Source organism: Tiliqua scincoides, chromosome 4 (assembly GCF_035046505.1).
Source record: "Tiliqua scincoides isolate rTilSci1 chromosome 4, rTilSci1.hap2, whole genome shotgun sequence".
Lineage (NCBI taxonomy): Eukaryota > Metazoa > Chordata > Lepidosauria > Squamata > Scincidae > Tiliqua > Tiliqua scincoides.
The window spans coordinates 38,042,042-38,058,259 of NC_089824.1; the positions used below are offsets into that span (position 1 = coordinate 38,042,042).

General features: G+C 38.7%; 1 protein-coding gene across 6 annotated transcripts in view; it reads left to right on the forward strand.

Annotated features, from left to right (window-relative positions):
* Nucleotides 1-3,460: 3,460 nt before the first annotated feature.
* EYA1 (EYA transcriptional coactivator and phosphatase 1) overlaps nt 3,461-16,218 on the forward strand; it is a 113,654-nt gene continuing 100,896 nt past the window's right edge. For 3 of the 6 annotated variants that reach the window (XM_066622872.1, XM_066622873.1, XM_066622874.1), the window contains exon 1: nt 3,461-3,588. In XM_066622872.1, the coding sequence (XP_066478969.1) occupies nt 3,465-3,588 (124 nt within the window). In that variant the 5' untranslated portion in view covers nt 3,461-3,464. Of the gene's footprint in view, nt 3,589-5,626; nt 5,690-16,218 lie in introns of all 6 variants that reach the window. The other 3 variants (XM_066622870.1, XM_066622871.1, XM_066622868.1) reach the window with 2 other exon arrangements.

Consider the following 16,218-nt stretch of genomic DNA (forward strand, 5'->3'; position numbering starts at 1 on the left):
ATGGTTCAAATAATCCTTACTAGGCATAGGACTGTAACTGAAGTATGTCTAATGAAAATGAAGATCTAGGATATGAACTCTCACAGCTTATTGAATATTAAAAAGACATGCAAATATTTGCATCATATCAGATATCATACATGCAAATATGTGATATTTCCACATGGAATTGGTAGATGGAGATGATGGGGTAGTATTTATTTTTAAGACTATTTTTTGGTTATTGATTGATTTGGAATTAATAAATTATATTATTTACATTGTTATAACCTCATAATATGCATAACTACATATAACAAGTAGTGGATTTTAAATGGCCCTCCACATTGTTACCATGAGAGAACTCTTAAGTATGTTGAGTTCCCACCTATAATTTATTCAAGGTGTATAGAAGTAGCAGGAGACAACATATCCTGAAGGCATTCTACTGCAGTGTCTGGGGTTAAGAGCAAAAAGTTTCCATCTTATACTTGGGTCTTTTTTCTTTTCCTTTTAAAAAATATGGCTTCAGTGTTACAAATACACATTTGATACTTCAGTTTGATTTGGCTTGCTATGGTCTATTAAAAAGCACACTATGCAGCACTTTAAATACAGCTAAGGAAAAAAGTTGCAGTTTTTCTATCTGTGTTTCTGCATGCTTTTTGCCTTTGTGTGTAACACTATATGTTGCCTGACTGCTTATAGGAGTAGGGGACTCTTGCTAAAGTAGTAATTCTGTCTGTGATTAAAAATAACAAAACCTACAAACGCATAAGTGAGATTTGCCTGGATGACTTTTATGGTACTTAAAATGCCTCATCTCTCTTGTCTTTGTTCTGTGATCATCTAAGAGATGTCAGTTCAGGTTGGGTGGAATTCTGAATTTAGACATTTAGACAATGTATGTCCTAGTTGGAGAACTTTTGTTTATGCTTTCAAGCTGGCAGCCAGTCTTCACCTGGGCTTTATCACCTGCTGGCAGTTGTTAGTGGCTTTGGAGGGAATCAAAGGGTATTCATTAAATACAAGCCAATAGAACACATATTCTAATAACACAGAACACTGTACAAGCTTGCCAGTTCTTGTTAAAAGAAGTTGTATCTGGAGAGTGTAGAAGTTTATGATCACACAGTTTTTAGTGATAAGAGCAATATTTTGTGCAGAGTTATATTTTGAAATTTTTATGTGAAGCTGAATTTCCATATACATTCTGAAGTTTATACTTTTTTTTTGTTTAATTTGCATTGTGGATGGGTGACTCTGACCTCAGTCAGTTTACTGACTATATAACATACATAGCTTATATCCTACAGCATTGCTTTGCAGTCTTTCAAAATTGACTGGAAGCTGGATGTGTAAACGTAAATGACAGAGAGAGTGTGGGAATAAGATGAAAACCAACATGATGAAGATAAGAGACTGTCAAGAGTTAAGAAGTGGGAGGAGATGTATTTCAGCCAGTGATAACAAAAGCTGAAAGATCTTCAGAGGATGGCTGGGATAATGCAATAGCTTTTTCTCTTCAATATGCTTACACTGTTAATAGCTACCTTTCCCAAGCACTTCTTCCTAAACCACCTTAGCAAGAAGACTGCTTTGCATGTTGATTGGGGGAGGGGTAATCCAGTGTGCAGCTGTCATAGGCAAGTGATGAATCACTATCCCATCATTTGGCTGCCTTCCCTATGACATGGGCAGGAGGGGGATAGACCTGCTGGAGGAAACAACAGTTGAGGCTTCAATTTAAAGACAATATGTCTTTCACTGCAGTGGTACCCCCCTCCTTTTCTTTCGGTTAAAAGACAGCATTACTATCCCTAGCAAGATTTCTTTGTTTGGTTAGATTAAGACTTGACATGAAAATAGAATAACAGAGGCTTCTATTTGTGTCCCTGGTTTGCAGGTGCAAAAATCCCAAACCAGTTCAGATGTTACTGCTTCCTCCATTTGCAGGTAAGTGTAAGTTCAAGCTGACCTTTCTGTAGAAAGAACTGTTTTTTGCTTCATGTGACAGACGTATTGAATGCAATTTGCTTGTTGTCAATTTTGTCTGGAGAATAGTCTTTCACTGCCTCAAAAGTAATTCAAATATAAACTGTACAATGGAAATTTAGTTTGTTGATACACCATTCAGTATTAAAACTATTTGTTCTTATGTATATTTTGAAGTTACTGTACTAAGTTTTATCATGGAACACTAACACTTGGAATCTTATATTTAAACTACTACTCTATGTGGAATTTAAGAAGTGGGTACCATTGGCCAAAATGTTTGTAGCATGAAAACAATACCACTGTGGAAAATTTAATATGTAGACATGTTAGAATATGAACAAAGCAATCCTATCCATGTTTACTTGGTAGTAAATCCCTCTTGAGTTCAGTGGTATTTATAAGTGTGTATATATTTGTAGCCATAGATAAACATCAAGTATAACTTTCTGGATAATATGACTCTTAACAAACAAAGATTAAGAAAACAAAATCTAATGGCATTTTGGAAACTCTGGGCTTAATACAAACTGAAGAATGAATCAAGTATTCTACAACTGTTTATGCAGAAGTCCCATTACTGTATTCTAGAATATGTGATTTGAGTATTGCCTCTTGCCTAATGTATATATTCTATTTAACAGAATGCAAACGGAAGTTGAGTATTATAAAATTATTATCATGATCAGGAAACTCGGTATTTAATTTAAGCACAATTGAAATTGTCCAAGAGAGGCAATATATGCAATAAAATATTGACAATTTTTGAATGATCCTCAATTATTCTTGTTTTATTTTGTTTAAGTGACAGGTCAAGTACTGCAAAGTGCTAAGGCACACTAATATCTGTATGGCTTCACTGTACATTGTCGTTATCCCTTTTCAATTGGGTATGCTTTATGTAATCCACAAAGCAAACAAGAGAGCAGGCATAATAATGTTTTAATGCTGCATTTGTTTCATCGGAAACAGAGGAACAATTAAGTAGTTTGCCAGAGTAAACATATACATCAGGAATATCTCATTCCTGTCAGTAGACTGTAGGTTCAACAATTGCTTCAAGTGTTTTATTTGGTTTGGAGGCCCATTAAATTTCTATTGGGTGGTAAATTATATGCAAGCAAACAGTGTTTTATTTTAATGTCTTCTTATTTTAGTCCTTCATAGATATGTTATAAAAATGTAATATGGAATGTATTGACTAAGTATACACAAATTTTTAGTTTTGTAAGAATTGCATACATAGACATTGATGATGAGTTGGGTACATGGAATGACAAATTAAACCTGCAATCTTAAAGACATTTACTAGAGTACAAACTTCACTGAAGTCAGTGAGACTTCTGAGTGGCTTCAGGTTGCATGTAAGATAAACTATTGTGTGGAACTAATCATGTATATTAAATAGTAAAATTAATTGTATCAATGATATATTGAAGAGCAGGGGTCATATTTGATAGTCAAATTTGCTACTACATCTTTTTAGGTCTATGGAAATGCAGGATCTAGCCAGCCCGCATAGCCGTCTAAGTGGTAGTAGCGAATCACCTAATGGTCCAAAACTTGATAACTCTCACATAAATAATAATTCCATGACACCCAATGGCACAGAAGGTGAGTTCTTGTTTGTATTCATATACGTTTAATACATTGTATTATCTTAGGCCTAGTTCTCACTGAGATGGCAAACTTGTGTCTGGATTGTACCACTTCAGACTGTAGGAAGAGGCTTACATGGTTGAATTTTGTCCGATTCCAAACCAGTTTTCTGCACATAGAAAAACAGCATATCATGATAAAAGCTAGGCTAAACTGCTCTCTTCCTGACACCTAGTTTTCTGTGTGTAAGAATTCTTTTTTTGAAATGGAGGAGCCACCCTCTGTATCCTAAAAACCAGACATAGGTTTACCATGCAATGGGGAATTGGACCGTAGTTTTGTATTCGATATGAGATAATGTTTAAGTAGATCAAATTCTGCCATTCTGAGTTTCTAGTGCATTTTATGTATTAACTTCTAGTGCATTTTTGTGTGTAAGACCAATTGTTATGTTTCACAAGTTGAGCATGGGCAAAATTTACAGTGATAAGGAACTTTGACTATAGTAATGACTTGGCCTCAGAATTGTAGTCTGTTTTATCCCTTTCTTCCAATTGTTAAACGACTAATATACTGTATTTAAAAAAATTGTGAAGTTGGCAAATGAAGTAGTGTGAACCGCTGTGCTGCTGTTTTCAAATGTGCTGTTTGTAGCTTCTAAAAAGCTGGCTCAGGGATAGAAAGTCCAAGAAGTTCAGCTAATTAGTGCAGGACAGATGCAGTATGACAGGAGTTGCAAATATAAAAGACATGCTAACAGTTCTACAGGTATACAGTGAACACGTAAGGTGATCTTGACATATTGATTGACAGGGCAATCCAGCTCATAGTTTACTGAGGAATGTTGAAATGTTCATATAATTGCTGGTAATATGTTTGCTATTCTGAATTGAACAGCCCAATATTTTGCTGGACTCATTTCTGAGTAAACTTGCAATCTTCAATGGGACTTGCTCTTTAGTAAGTGTATTTAGAATTACAACCTTAGTAAATGAAAATATGCAGAATAAATTAACAAAGTTTTCTTTAAATATTTTATAAAGTGCAATTTCAGAATGTCTTTATGGCTAGAAAATGTAGTAAAAAACAAAAGCTCTAAGCCTAAGCATACTTAGTAGAGAGTAGGTTCCATTGAACTAAATGGAGCTTATGTCTAAGTGCATATTCTTGCTTTAGATTTGACTGAAAGAGATATGAAGATTACTTAAAAATTTGTTGTTGGACATGAATTGCACTCTTCAGAACATCTGTGAAACAAACATATTATTTATTCACCAAACGCTTGCAATTTAATCAATGTTTCTTTTCTTAACTCTGATTAAAGACTATTTGGGATTGCATCTGATATATTAGAATACATCTCATTTGTGCTTTTAACTATAATTTCCACTGAATATAATGGAGCACCATTTGTACCCTCAGAGTGCTTTTAATTTCAATTTCTATAAACAAGCAATTGAATCAATATTAATTTATATCTATCCTTTAGGCAAGCTTATTGACCAACAACACAATCTTGTGCATTACTTACTTAAAAGTAAGTCCCGTTTGAGTTATGGGGCTTACTTCTCAGCAAGTGTGTATAGAATTGCAACCTTATTCACTATTTTTTACGCCAAGTGGAGGTAGTTCTCATTATCTGTCAGTATACAAAATTTTGAGATAAGCATAATGATGAGCTTGGTCCTGTAGTTTACTTTTAACCTAAGCATACATAAAGTGCAATCCTATGCCTATGTGCTCTATTGTAAGTACCATTGTATTCAATGCAGCTTACTCCCAGGAAAGTATGAATAGGACTGAAACCTTAATCATCATAATGAAATTCGCAGATCTTGCCCTGATCCTAAACAAGACTTACTTGGAAGTTAAGTTTCATGGATTTAAATTGAACTTATTTCAAAGTAAATGTGCTTGTTCTATAGTCTAAAATACTGTATGTTAATATCATTTTAAAAATAGCAAGTTTCTGGAAGACATGTTTTGTACATATGCTTTTAGGACATCTATGGAAAAGTACTTGCATTTTATTTTCTTTGCAATTTTCCTTTAGGTGACATGACTCTGTTCAGCACTGCAGACTGGTTGTTAAATACTAATACACAGACCCCTGCAGGTTTGTGTAGCCATGGTGAATGTGCAATTGTTAGCATGCATTTTAAAATTTTGCAAAATATCAGAAGGCCCTTGACTGATTGAAAACTGTAAATGTTATGAGTTGCTCTTACTGATAAGCAGTTAAGGAGGCAATTCTGTGTGTTCTTGTTAGGAATAATCTCTGTTGAATACAATAGGACTTACTTCCAAGTAGGGATTCCTAGGAGCTGGTTGGAAACAAGATTGTCAAGAGAAATAACATTAGTACATAATCCAGTTTTAAGTTCCATAGACAGTGGCAGGGAGGAGGGCACACTTGCTTCACACGTGGATGTGCAAAAGCCATTGAACATAGTGGGATCATAGATTTTATGTCATAGTAGGAGCTGCTTTATCTCCCTAAAATGAATTTCATCTTTTGTTCATTAGAGATATTACTTACCTTATCCCATTTTGTTTTATTTTTGTGCACTGTAGGCTTTGCAGATGAGTGGGTAGCAGTAATCAAGGAAAAAGTGTTATAAAGAAGACAATAATAGAATTTATGGAAATGCTGACTTTGGTTTCCATTTGTTTACCTTGAAATTACAGAGCACAAGGAATATGTGATCTCCTTGCTTGTTGCATGTGAAATAAAAAAGCATTACTGAATAGATGGGTGTCAGTGTCAGATAATGGCCAAGGGTAGAATGAACCAAATTTTTACATGTACGTCATCAATTGGTTATAGCATACGTAAATAAGAACAGGACTTTTGAACATGTATGTTTTTTGCATTTGTTTGCAAAATTGCATTTGATTGCATTTTTGCAAAAAGTTGATTCAGAAGCAAAGTTAAATTTTAGTTTATATTATTGTGCAGAACTGTATACTTGACAAAGAAAGGTGCTTTCACTGAAAAAAAAACATCCATGCCAAAATAAAACAGCCCCACTCCAAGTCTTTATGCTTTAATTCTTTTCAATTGTGCCTTTTATTAATGTACTGCAAGAGGATGTGGCTGATAGATATCTATCTGTTAGTAGCTAATATTTTTCACTTCACACTTTGTGGTTAACCTTTTTATGGCAAAGAATTGGGATTTACGTAGTTGAGTGATAGACTGCTTTGGTATAATCCATACTTAGTGTTTCATCCCTGTAGCAGTAGTGCATGATTGAACGAATTTATTAAATACATCTGAACACCTTATGGTAACTAGACTTACTCTGCACCAAAACATGCGTACTCATAAGGATGTCCCTTTCAGTTGGAAATGACTTATTTCCAAATTAAGCGTGCTTGGGATATTAGTTTGCTTGCTTTAATAGATTTTGGAATAAGTTTATTTGAAGTTTATTCATTTTGCCTCACTCTTACGTTATAATAGGTGTTTATCAGCTTTATTGCCTAAAGTCCTTAGGAAACGATTAAAGGATTGTTGTAGTTTATTATTTATCCATTTTATTTTTCTCATACTATCTAACCTGAATCAGGCAGGAAAACACTAGTTACATATGGTAAGGTAAAGGGAAAGTTAATCTTAATTGATGGTTGACAGAAGTTTTAAGTCCTCTCCCAATAAACAAATTGGTATCAGTACTAGGAAATACAACATGCAAACACAGGATGGGATATAATGGTAGGCAAAAGAGGCTTTGACCATTCCATATTATGCATTTTGGCAAAATCGTTTCACTAGAGAACAGAAGTTGGTAGTGAAGAAAAACTTAAATTGGCAGAGTATCTTGTTCAAACTATCAATTCTGAAGTGAATAAATAAATTGAATATTGAATAGAACTTCTAGTGACATTTTAAGTATTTTACAATGCTTAGCTCCGTTTAAACAAAGGGAAACTTTGCAGTTTTAGATTCTTTATAGCAATCCTAGACATGTATTTATTGTGTTCATTGGAGTTTACTCCCAGGATTGCTGTGCACCCACCCTCACTCCTATGGTATATTTGTGTTTCTTCATATTTAGACAACACATATAGTGAAGATGTCAAATGGTTACAGTACTAAGGAAGGCTTGTTGATATTAGAAACTTCCTTTGGGTTAATATAATAGAAAAAATAATTGTAGATAATGTTGTGAGTTGTCTTTTGGAAGATATTGATAAAGTAATTAAGCAGATTTTGTGTGATTTTATTGTGTTCCTTCTGCAATATTATGATGAGATGTCATCATATTGGGAATGGATACCTTTTACATGGAAGGCACAGTGGACCTCCCATGATTGACCCAGGACAATTGATTCCTGAGGCAATAGGTACAGCTAAACAATGAGGTTAGTTTATTAAACAGGAAAACTTCAAAATTCAGCACCAAATCCTGATCTGAAGTTAACAGACCTTTGAAGCCTTTTTGTGGGGAAGGGTGTGGGTAAAAATGGTGTTTTTAGGTGGACTTTACAGAAGCAGTCATTTTTGATAAGAATAATCAATGTTGTATGGTAGCAGTTGCAGAGCATCTTACATTCAGTACTTCAGTTGAGCTCCAAATGTCTCATGTGAATAGCCATCATTTGAATGCAGCTTCTGAGGCCCCTTTCTTACTGTAGTGCTATTGCTGGAAGTTTAGTATAGTTTGAAGTGTTATACAATGTAGTGTTCAGTTGGGAAAGGAAATTGTGGAAGCCCCACTGTGCAAAGGGACTGCTTGGCCTCTTTTCACACATTGGCAGTTTAATATGGATCCAGCTATTGGATGCAGTCCATAGAAAGTTAGAGACGTTGAAATCTTATTACAGTCAATGAGTATTGTATAATTGTGCTCTTAACTTATTTCAGTTGGATTTAAGTGCACCAAAGGGTTAAGCTACACATGCAGCAGAATGAAGTGGGAATGTGGTAGTAAAGTTCAGAGGTGATAGAGAGAACTGTCTCACTTTATACTGCAGATGATCACATATTAAATGCTCTTTTTCATAAAATAACTTAGAGAACTATCAGAGCAAGGAGTAAGCTGGATAAAATATTTATCCTGGATTTGCTAGGTTTTGTTTGCGGATAGTGTTTTACATGCAGTAGCATTTTGAATAGTACATTCCAACAGCAGCTTGCAGTGGTACAATCCTCCCTACCACCTCAGAATATTATTCTTTCATTCTACTGAATTATAAACTAGTTCTAATTTCCTGTGGCTTACTCTATGGTTTTGACAGAATTCAGTTTCAACTGAATATAATTAGAATTCCAATATTTCAAATTATGTTTGGAGTCTCCATTTATAGGAAAATAAGTTTTCTTCTCCCCCTCCCCCAATAAAACTGTTTAGGATTACTAATTCTTGTAAGTGATTCAATATTGATCAGGATGTGAAGTGATGAGTGTTCTCTTTTGAGCCTTTGTAAAATTTGATAAATTGAGATGCTAAGGTAGAAGTCCTGTAAGAATTTAGGGTGTCGTTTATTGCTTAACGCTGCAATCCTGCACACACTTTCCTAGGAGTAAGGCCCAATGAATGCAATGGGGTTTACTTCTGAGAAGACATCATAGAATTGTGTTATAAGAAGTTTGTGTTTGTTCTCTGGGCACAAGCTCCATTATGTCTGTTCTTTACCTGTCATCTTTAGGAAAGATCTACCAGAATCGCTGAGATGGTGATCATGTTAGTGTTACTGATACATACACATTCTGTGTTGATTTGAATTCTGCCCTAAATTTGTTTAAGCATCTATGTAATCCATGCTAAACTTCTGGTTGGTTTTGCTCTTGATCCTTTTTTTGTTTTTGCTCTAAAGTACTTTGATAACTTCTATTCACCAATGTCATTGTAGAATTCTTGACTAGTTTCTCTCTATGTTGTTGCCTTTTTTTTTTTTTTTTTTTGCTCTTCTATCTATACTGTTTTGTTTACTCTTCTGGGGAGGTAAAATTTAGTAATGTCCGTATTTCAAAAGGTTTCATATCTATTATATGTCATTCAAATATGAGATGAGAATGTGTCAAATAATTAGTGCTTGTCTGGCAGGTGTTTAAAATCTTGGTGAAGAGTGTTAAAATCCTTGGTTAAATAATAATAATATCATTTTTGGCCAAATGGAGGAGTTAGGTTTTTTGTTTTGTTCTCCCCCCCCCCCCAATGTTTTATTGCTTATATTGGAACAGTTGCACCTGGAAGCCATTTTGCTTTCAAGTACTGGCACTATATGTGGAAAAACTGTTGAATGAGGAATTATTTGGACCCACAAGGAACCTGATTTGCCTTTTTAGCATGAGCTATTTTATAAGCAAGACATGTTCCAAGATCCACTGTTGGTTTCTAGACTGAAGGTATAGATGTTAGAATCATTTACGTATCTTTGAGAAAGGGACAGAGTCACTTTTGTTTTTGTTAGGAAAATTAGACATTTTGTAATGGAAGGATTTTTTTAACCATAAACATGCTTTTCAGGCATGTATGCATGATAGAATGCATTTTAGTCTTCTTGTTTCTAATTGTCCACTGCAGCATGACCTTTAATAGTTGTAGGCATTATTTGGTCACAAATACCCATAACTAAAACACATGATAATATTTAGCTCTTTGAAACTCAATTCAGTGGCTCAATTTAAGCCATTTGGTTGCAACAGGGACCAAATGTGTTCAGCTGTGGGCTGGGCATGAGTAGGTTAAATCAAAACATAAATTGTCAATATACGGTTGCATCTATTTTATTTATTTATTTAAATGACCTCTCCTAGCCCAGTAGTGAAGCCCAAGGTGACTTATAATATCAGGACGAAACAAATAAAACAACAAAATAAATAAAATAAAAACAAACAAGGCAACGCAGCAGCATAACAACTAATCAAGAACCAGCAACATGTTCAGAGTAGAAAAACAAATCAAGTAAAGGCTAAGCATTTGTGGAACAAAAAAGGCTTTAACTCTCAATTTTATGGCATCTCTACCTTTCCAGAAAATTTTGTAGAGAAGCTCATGCAAAATGAATATGTATCTCCTGATTAACTACAGTGCTGATAGAGTTTGCAGCAGACTAAATAAGATACAGAACTATCTGTATCTAAATAAATAAGATCTAAATAACTTATAATAATAACAGTTATTTAGTTGTATCTAAATAACTAAATAAGATACAGAACTATCTGATTTCTCTGAATTATTTCCTTGTATAAAATTCAAACAATAAGAAAAATACGCCTTTTTTGTATAGAGGAAAATTGCTGTTTGTGTTGCCTGTGTATAATACACTGAAGTTCCTGAAATTCCTGTTTAAAAATTGGTTAGACAAGTTTTTCAAGAATATCAAGGTGGGGGGGGGGGAAATGTGCAAATGATCTGAAATAATAGTGGAGGTAGGAGGATTTAACATGTAGTCCATGTCATACTTGCTGTTGTAACTGTGTACCCCCTTGTACACTATTTATAGGAAACAAAACACTTCTGCTGAAGGGGGCCATAGAAGGGGCTAAAGCAGCGGTTTTCAAACTCTCTTGGAGAGTTTGCACCGCCGTAAGTCATTGTGGGGGTGGGGAGAAGGCAGCAACGCGATCCCCAAGATCGTGCTGCTCAGGAGGGCTGCAGGGCCTGGGATGCACTCACCAATCCCTGCAGCAGCCTGTCGGGGGTGCAGGGAGCCCAGCATGAGCACCCGCAGGGCTCCCCAGCTCATTAGAAGTGAAAGTGGAGCAATTGCGCTCCATGTCCACAAAACCGGAAGTGGAGCGCGATCGCTCCACTTTCACTTTTGACGAGCTGGGGAGCCCTGCGGGCGCTTGCACAGGATGCCCTGCACCCCGATAGGATGCTGCGAGGGTGATCCCAGGATCGCATCACTGCCTCCCCCCTGCCCTTCGCCACTTAAGGGGAAAGAGGCCAGGGCCTTTAGGCTGAAAACCACTGGGCTAAAGTGTTAAAGTCCCCCTATCCCTGCTGTGGATACCACTTTGTGACCCCTCCCCCCATCATGATATTTATTTTAAAAAGAAGGGCCAAACACATGCTTTTTGGCAAATGTAATTTGGCCCTACATGCTGCTGGACTGATTAAATCATTATGGTAGCTTTTGTCGAACTTTTTGAACTTGCATTCCCATTCTGAATTTATCTCCTGACACTCTCTGCCTTGCACAAAATCTGTTCTGCCCGTAACTTTGCAGATACTGGCTTCTGCTGCAAGCAGAGCTCTGTGAATTGGTTACTCAACACTGTCTCACCACCCAATATCCTCTGAAGCAGCCTTTGTATGTGTGCTGTCTTTGAGGGAGGTTAGGAGGTGGGAGTGGCAACCAGATGCAGGGCCTTTTCTGTGACAGCATTGAAGTCTGAATCCCCTCTCTAGTAATCTATGCGCTGTGTCCTCCCTATGTGTCTTCTGCCAGAGTTGGAAAATGTTCCTTTTGGGTGTTTTGTTATATATGGGTGGGTTTTTTAATTGGGAGAATGCTTTTTATCTGCTACTTTTGTGTAGTTCCATGTATATGTCTATCACATGTATATTTTAAATGAGTTTTTATTCTGCTGTTTCTGATTTTATTGGGGAGTTTATACCGCTGCTCTGGCTATTGCTCTTGATTATTGGTTTTATCTGCCTTGGTTTGTAGTTTTTTGTGCTATTAATATTGTGACTTGTTTTACAGTATACTTATTGTTCATGTAGCTTGTGATTTTATTGTAAGCTTCCTTAGGTGCCCCATTACAGGTGGAGAGGCAGGATAGAAATTGACTAAATAAATATTTCTGAATTACTTTTAAATATATGCACAAGAAAATGTCATAAAAACAGAATTCTTTTTGAACTCTTTTTTTACCAAATCACATCATATTTGGATGATGGAGCAGTAAGGTTGAAATAACTAAAAAAATCCAATGTGAGTCAATGATTGTCTTTTGCCAGAAGGCATTCAGTGCACCTGGGTCCTGACTGGAGGGTGAGGGAGACATACCCTGCTTCTGGATACTGTTTTTCTCTTGATTTGCCCCCTGAGAGAAACCCACTGCATCCAGTTTGAGAACCACTACAATATGGGTCAACTTGAACTTTAGTGTACATTTAGTTATTTGATTTTTCTCTGTAAACCGCTTTGTGAACTTTTAGTTGAAAAGCGGTATATAAATAATAATAATAATAATACTGTGCTTTGTATTTAATGGCTGTTTGTTTCAGTTATCTTACTAGGACTTTTAAAGTGTAGTTAGTCAGTACTTGGATAGATCAAATGAATTAGAAATTAAAAAAATAAACTGGGATATTTCACAGTGGTATTAATTGCTGTTAGTGAATAATATTGCTTTGTATCCAGAATTCCTTCTTTCAATGAAAGGCACTTCTTAAGAGGAAGGGATCTTTTAGATATAAACAAATATGTTCCTTGAATGTGTTTTCTTCAATTTTCACCAATTTTTAATGTTCTGAATATGTGTCTATTGTCTGGTTCAGAATGTTTTTAAATATATAATATATGCCAGTGTGGGGAGTGTGCCAGTGTGCCAGTGTGCCCCCTACCCCTGGGGGCTGGGGGCCAAGAATAGGCCCTCAGTTTGGCTGTACTTGTCGTAAGAGGCGACTAAACAGCCACCGGGTAGATGGGACTCGTCAGCCTAGGAAGGCAGCTCATCTAAGAGAAGGAAACTCTGATCCCAAACCTCCACTGCCTTGTGGCTACATCCAGTTCTGGAAAAGGCTTCAGGAGTCAACCTCGAGGCAAAATCAGGAGCCGGAGTCCCTTAGGCAGTTCATGGCTGAACACAGTCACGTTCTGGCAACTCCTGCGACGCCGCTGGAACCAACCGTATTGGCTTCTGCCTTTCCATTGGACCATTTCAGCGACGTGGAGAGGGGGGATTTGCTGCATGGGTAACAGCCTATCCTCCATACCTTCTTTACCCAGGCTTCGCGCACTGGAGAGGACACTCCAACTTCGCCATACGGCGTCGGCACAACACGGGAAGCAGCAGTTTACCGGTTATAAGTCTTTGCTCGATTGGCGTAGAGCATGACGCCAGGGGCTGCTTCCGACGGTGGGAGAGATCATTGCATCTCATTGGGCAGCTACCGCCCGCCTTAAGTTGGGCAGTCCCCAGCCAGTAAGGTGTTGCCTCGCCACGGTCCGTTAACCTCATGGGGTGCGTGGGGTTTAGGGTGAAAACCGACAAGCGGATCGACAACTCTGCACCATGCAACAGAAAACAGAAAACTACTGCCCTAAAGCTGGGCACCTGGAACGTTAGGACAATGACACCTGGCTTCTCTGATGACCTGCAAGAAATAGACGACGCACGCAAAACAGCTGTCATCGACATGGAGCTGAGCAGACTGCAGATGGACATCGTCGCCCTTCAAGAGACTAGGCTGCCAGATTCCGGATCTGTCAAGGAGAGAAATTTCTCATTTTTCTGGCAGGGAAAACCACCAAACGAAACCAGGGAACATGGCGTTGGCTTTGCGGTCAGAAATACCCTGCTGAAATCCATCATCCCACCTACTGTGGGAAGTGAAAGAATTTTGTCCCTGCAGCTCCAGTCATCAGCAGGACCTATCACTCTCATCAGTGCTTATGCACCGACTCTGTCGTCTCCAGCAGAAGCCAAAGACAAATTCTATGATGACCTGGCCACTACTGTCAAGAAAATCCCTGTAAAAGAGCCATTGTTCATCCTCGGCGATTTCAATGCTAGAGTTGGTGCTGATAACAGTTCATGGCCCACTTGCTTAGGTCAGTTTGGCACTGGGAGGATGAACGAAAATGGCCAACGCCTGCTAGAGTTTTGCTGTCATCACGGTCTCTGTGTCAGCAACACATTCTTCAACACAAAGCCCCAACATAGAGTCTCTTGGAGACATCCAAGATCAAAGCACTGGCACCAGCTCGACCTGATCCTCACCAGACGCTCCAGCCTTCCCAGCATCAAGATCACACGCAGTTATCATGGTGCTGCCTGCGACACTGACCACTCCCTGGTGTGCAGCAGAGTGAAACTGCAAACAAAGCGACTGTATCACACGAAAAAGGAAGGAAGACCTCGCATTGATACCAGCAAGACCCGGGATCAGAGAAAAGTGGAGGAATTTGCACAAGCGCTTGAGGAATCTCTTCCAGGCCCGGCCGACGCAAACGCATCCAGCAGATGGGAACATTTCAAGAATACCGTTTACAACACCGCCTTGTCCATATTCGGCAAGAAGACCAACAAGGCGGCAGACTGGTTTGAAGCCCACTCTGAGGAGTTGACACCAGTCATTGAGGAAAAGAGGAGAGCTCAAGCAGCATACAAGGTCTGTCCCAGTGAGCGCAACCTGCAGGTCCTCCGAACTGCTCGCAGCAAAGTCCAACAGACTGCCAGGAGATGTGCTAACGACTACTGGCTCCAGCTCTGTTCCGAGATACAGATAGCAGCTGACACGGGCAACATCAAGGGGATGTATGATGGTATCAAGCAGGCCCTAGGTCCAACACAGAAGAAAATTGCCCCTCTGAAGTCTGCCACAGGCGAGGTCATCCAGGATCGGGCGCAGCAGATGGAACGCTGGGTGCAGCACTACTCTGAGCTATATTCCAGAGAAAATGTAGTCACCGAAGAAGCACTGAACAACATTGAGTGCCTGCCTGTGCTGGAAGAGCTTGACAGTGAACCAACCCTAGAAGAACTTCACGTGGCCCTGGACTCCCTTGCCTTTGGCAAGGCACCTGGAAAAGACAGCATCCCTGCTGAAGTCCTAAAATGCTGCAAAGAGATCATCGTCACTGAGCTGCATGAAATCCTCTGTCTCTGCTGGAGAGAAGGTGGAGTACCTCAAGACATGAGGGATGCAAACATCATCACGCTGTACAAGAACAAAGGTGACAGGGGTGACTGCAACAACTACTGCGGCATCTCTCTCCTTAGCGTTGTAGGAAAGCTGTTTGCCCGAGTTGTACTAAAGAGGCTCCAGGTACTTGCAGAGAGCGTCTATCCAGAATCGCAGTGTGGATTCCGAGCCAACAGGTCCACCACTGATATGGTATTCTCCCTTAGACAACTGCAGGAGAAATGCAGGGAACAACGACAGCCACTCTTTATAGCCTTCATAGATCTCACAAAGGCTTTCGACCTGGTCAGCAGAGACGGCCTCTTCAAGATTCTCCCCAAGATTGGATGTCCACCCAGGCTCCTCAGCATCATCAGATCCTTCCACAAGGACATGAAGGGCACTGTTGTCTTCGATGGCTCCACATCAGACCCTTTTGACATCCGAAGCGGAGTGAAGCAGGGCTGTGTTCTTGCACCAACCTTGTTTGGGATTTTCTTCGCTGTCCTGCTGAAGCAGGCCTTTGGAACTGCAACAGAAGGCATCTATCTCCGGACCAGATCAGACGGAAAGCTCTTCAACCTCTCCAGACTGAGAGCAAAATCCAAAGTCCAGCTGAAATGTCTGCGTGACTTCCTCTTTGCCGACGATGCAGCTGTCACTACCCACTCTGCCAAAGATCTCCAGCAGCTCATGGATCGTTTTAGCAAGGCCTGCCAAGATTTTGGACTGACAATCAGCCTGAAGAAAACACAGGTCATGGTTCAGGATGTGGACTCACCTCCCTGCATTACAATCTCTGAGCATGAACTGGAGGTTGTCCATGACTTTG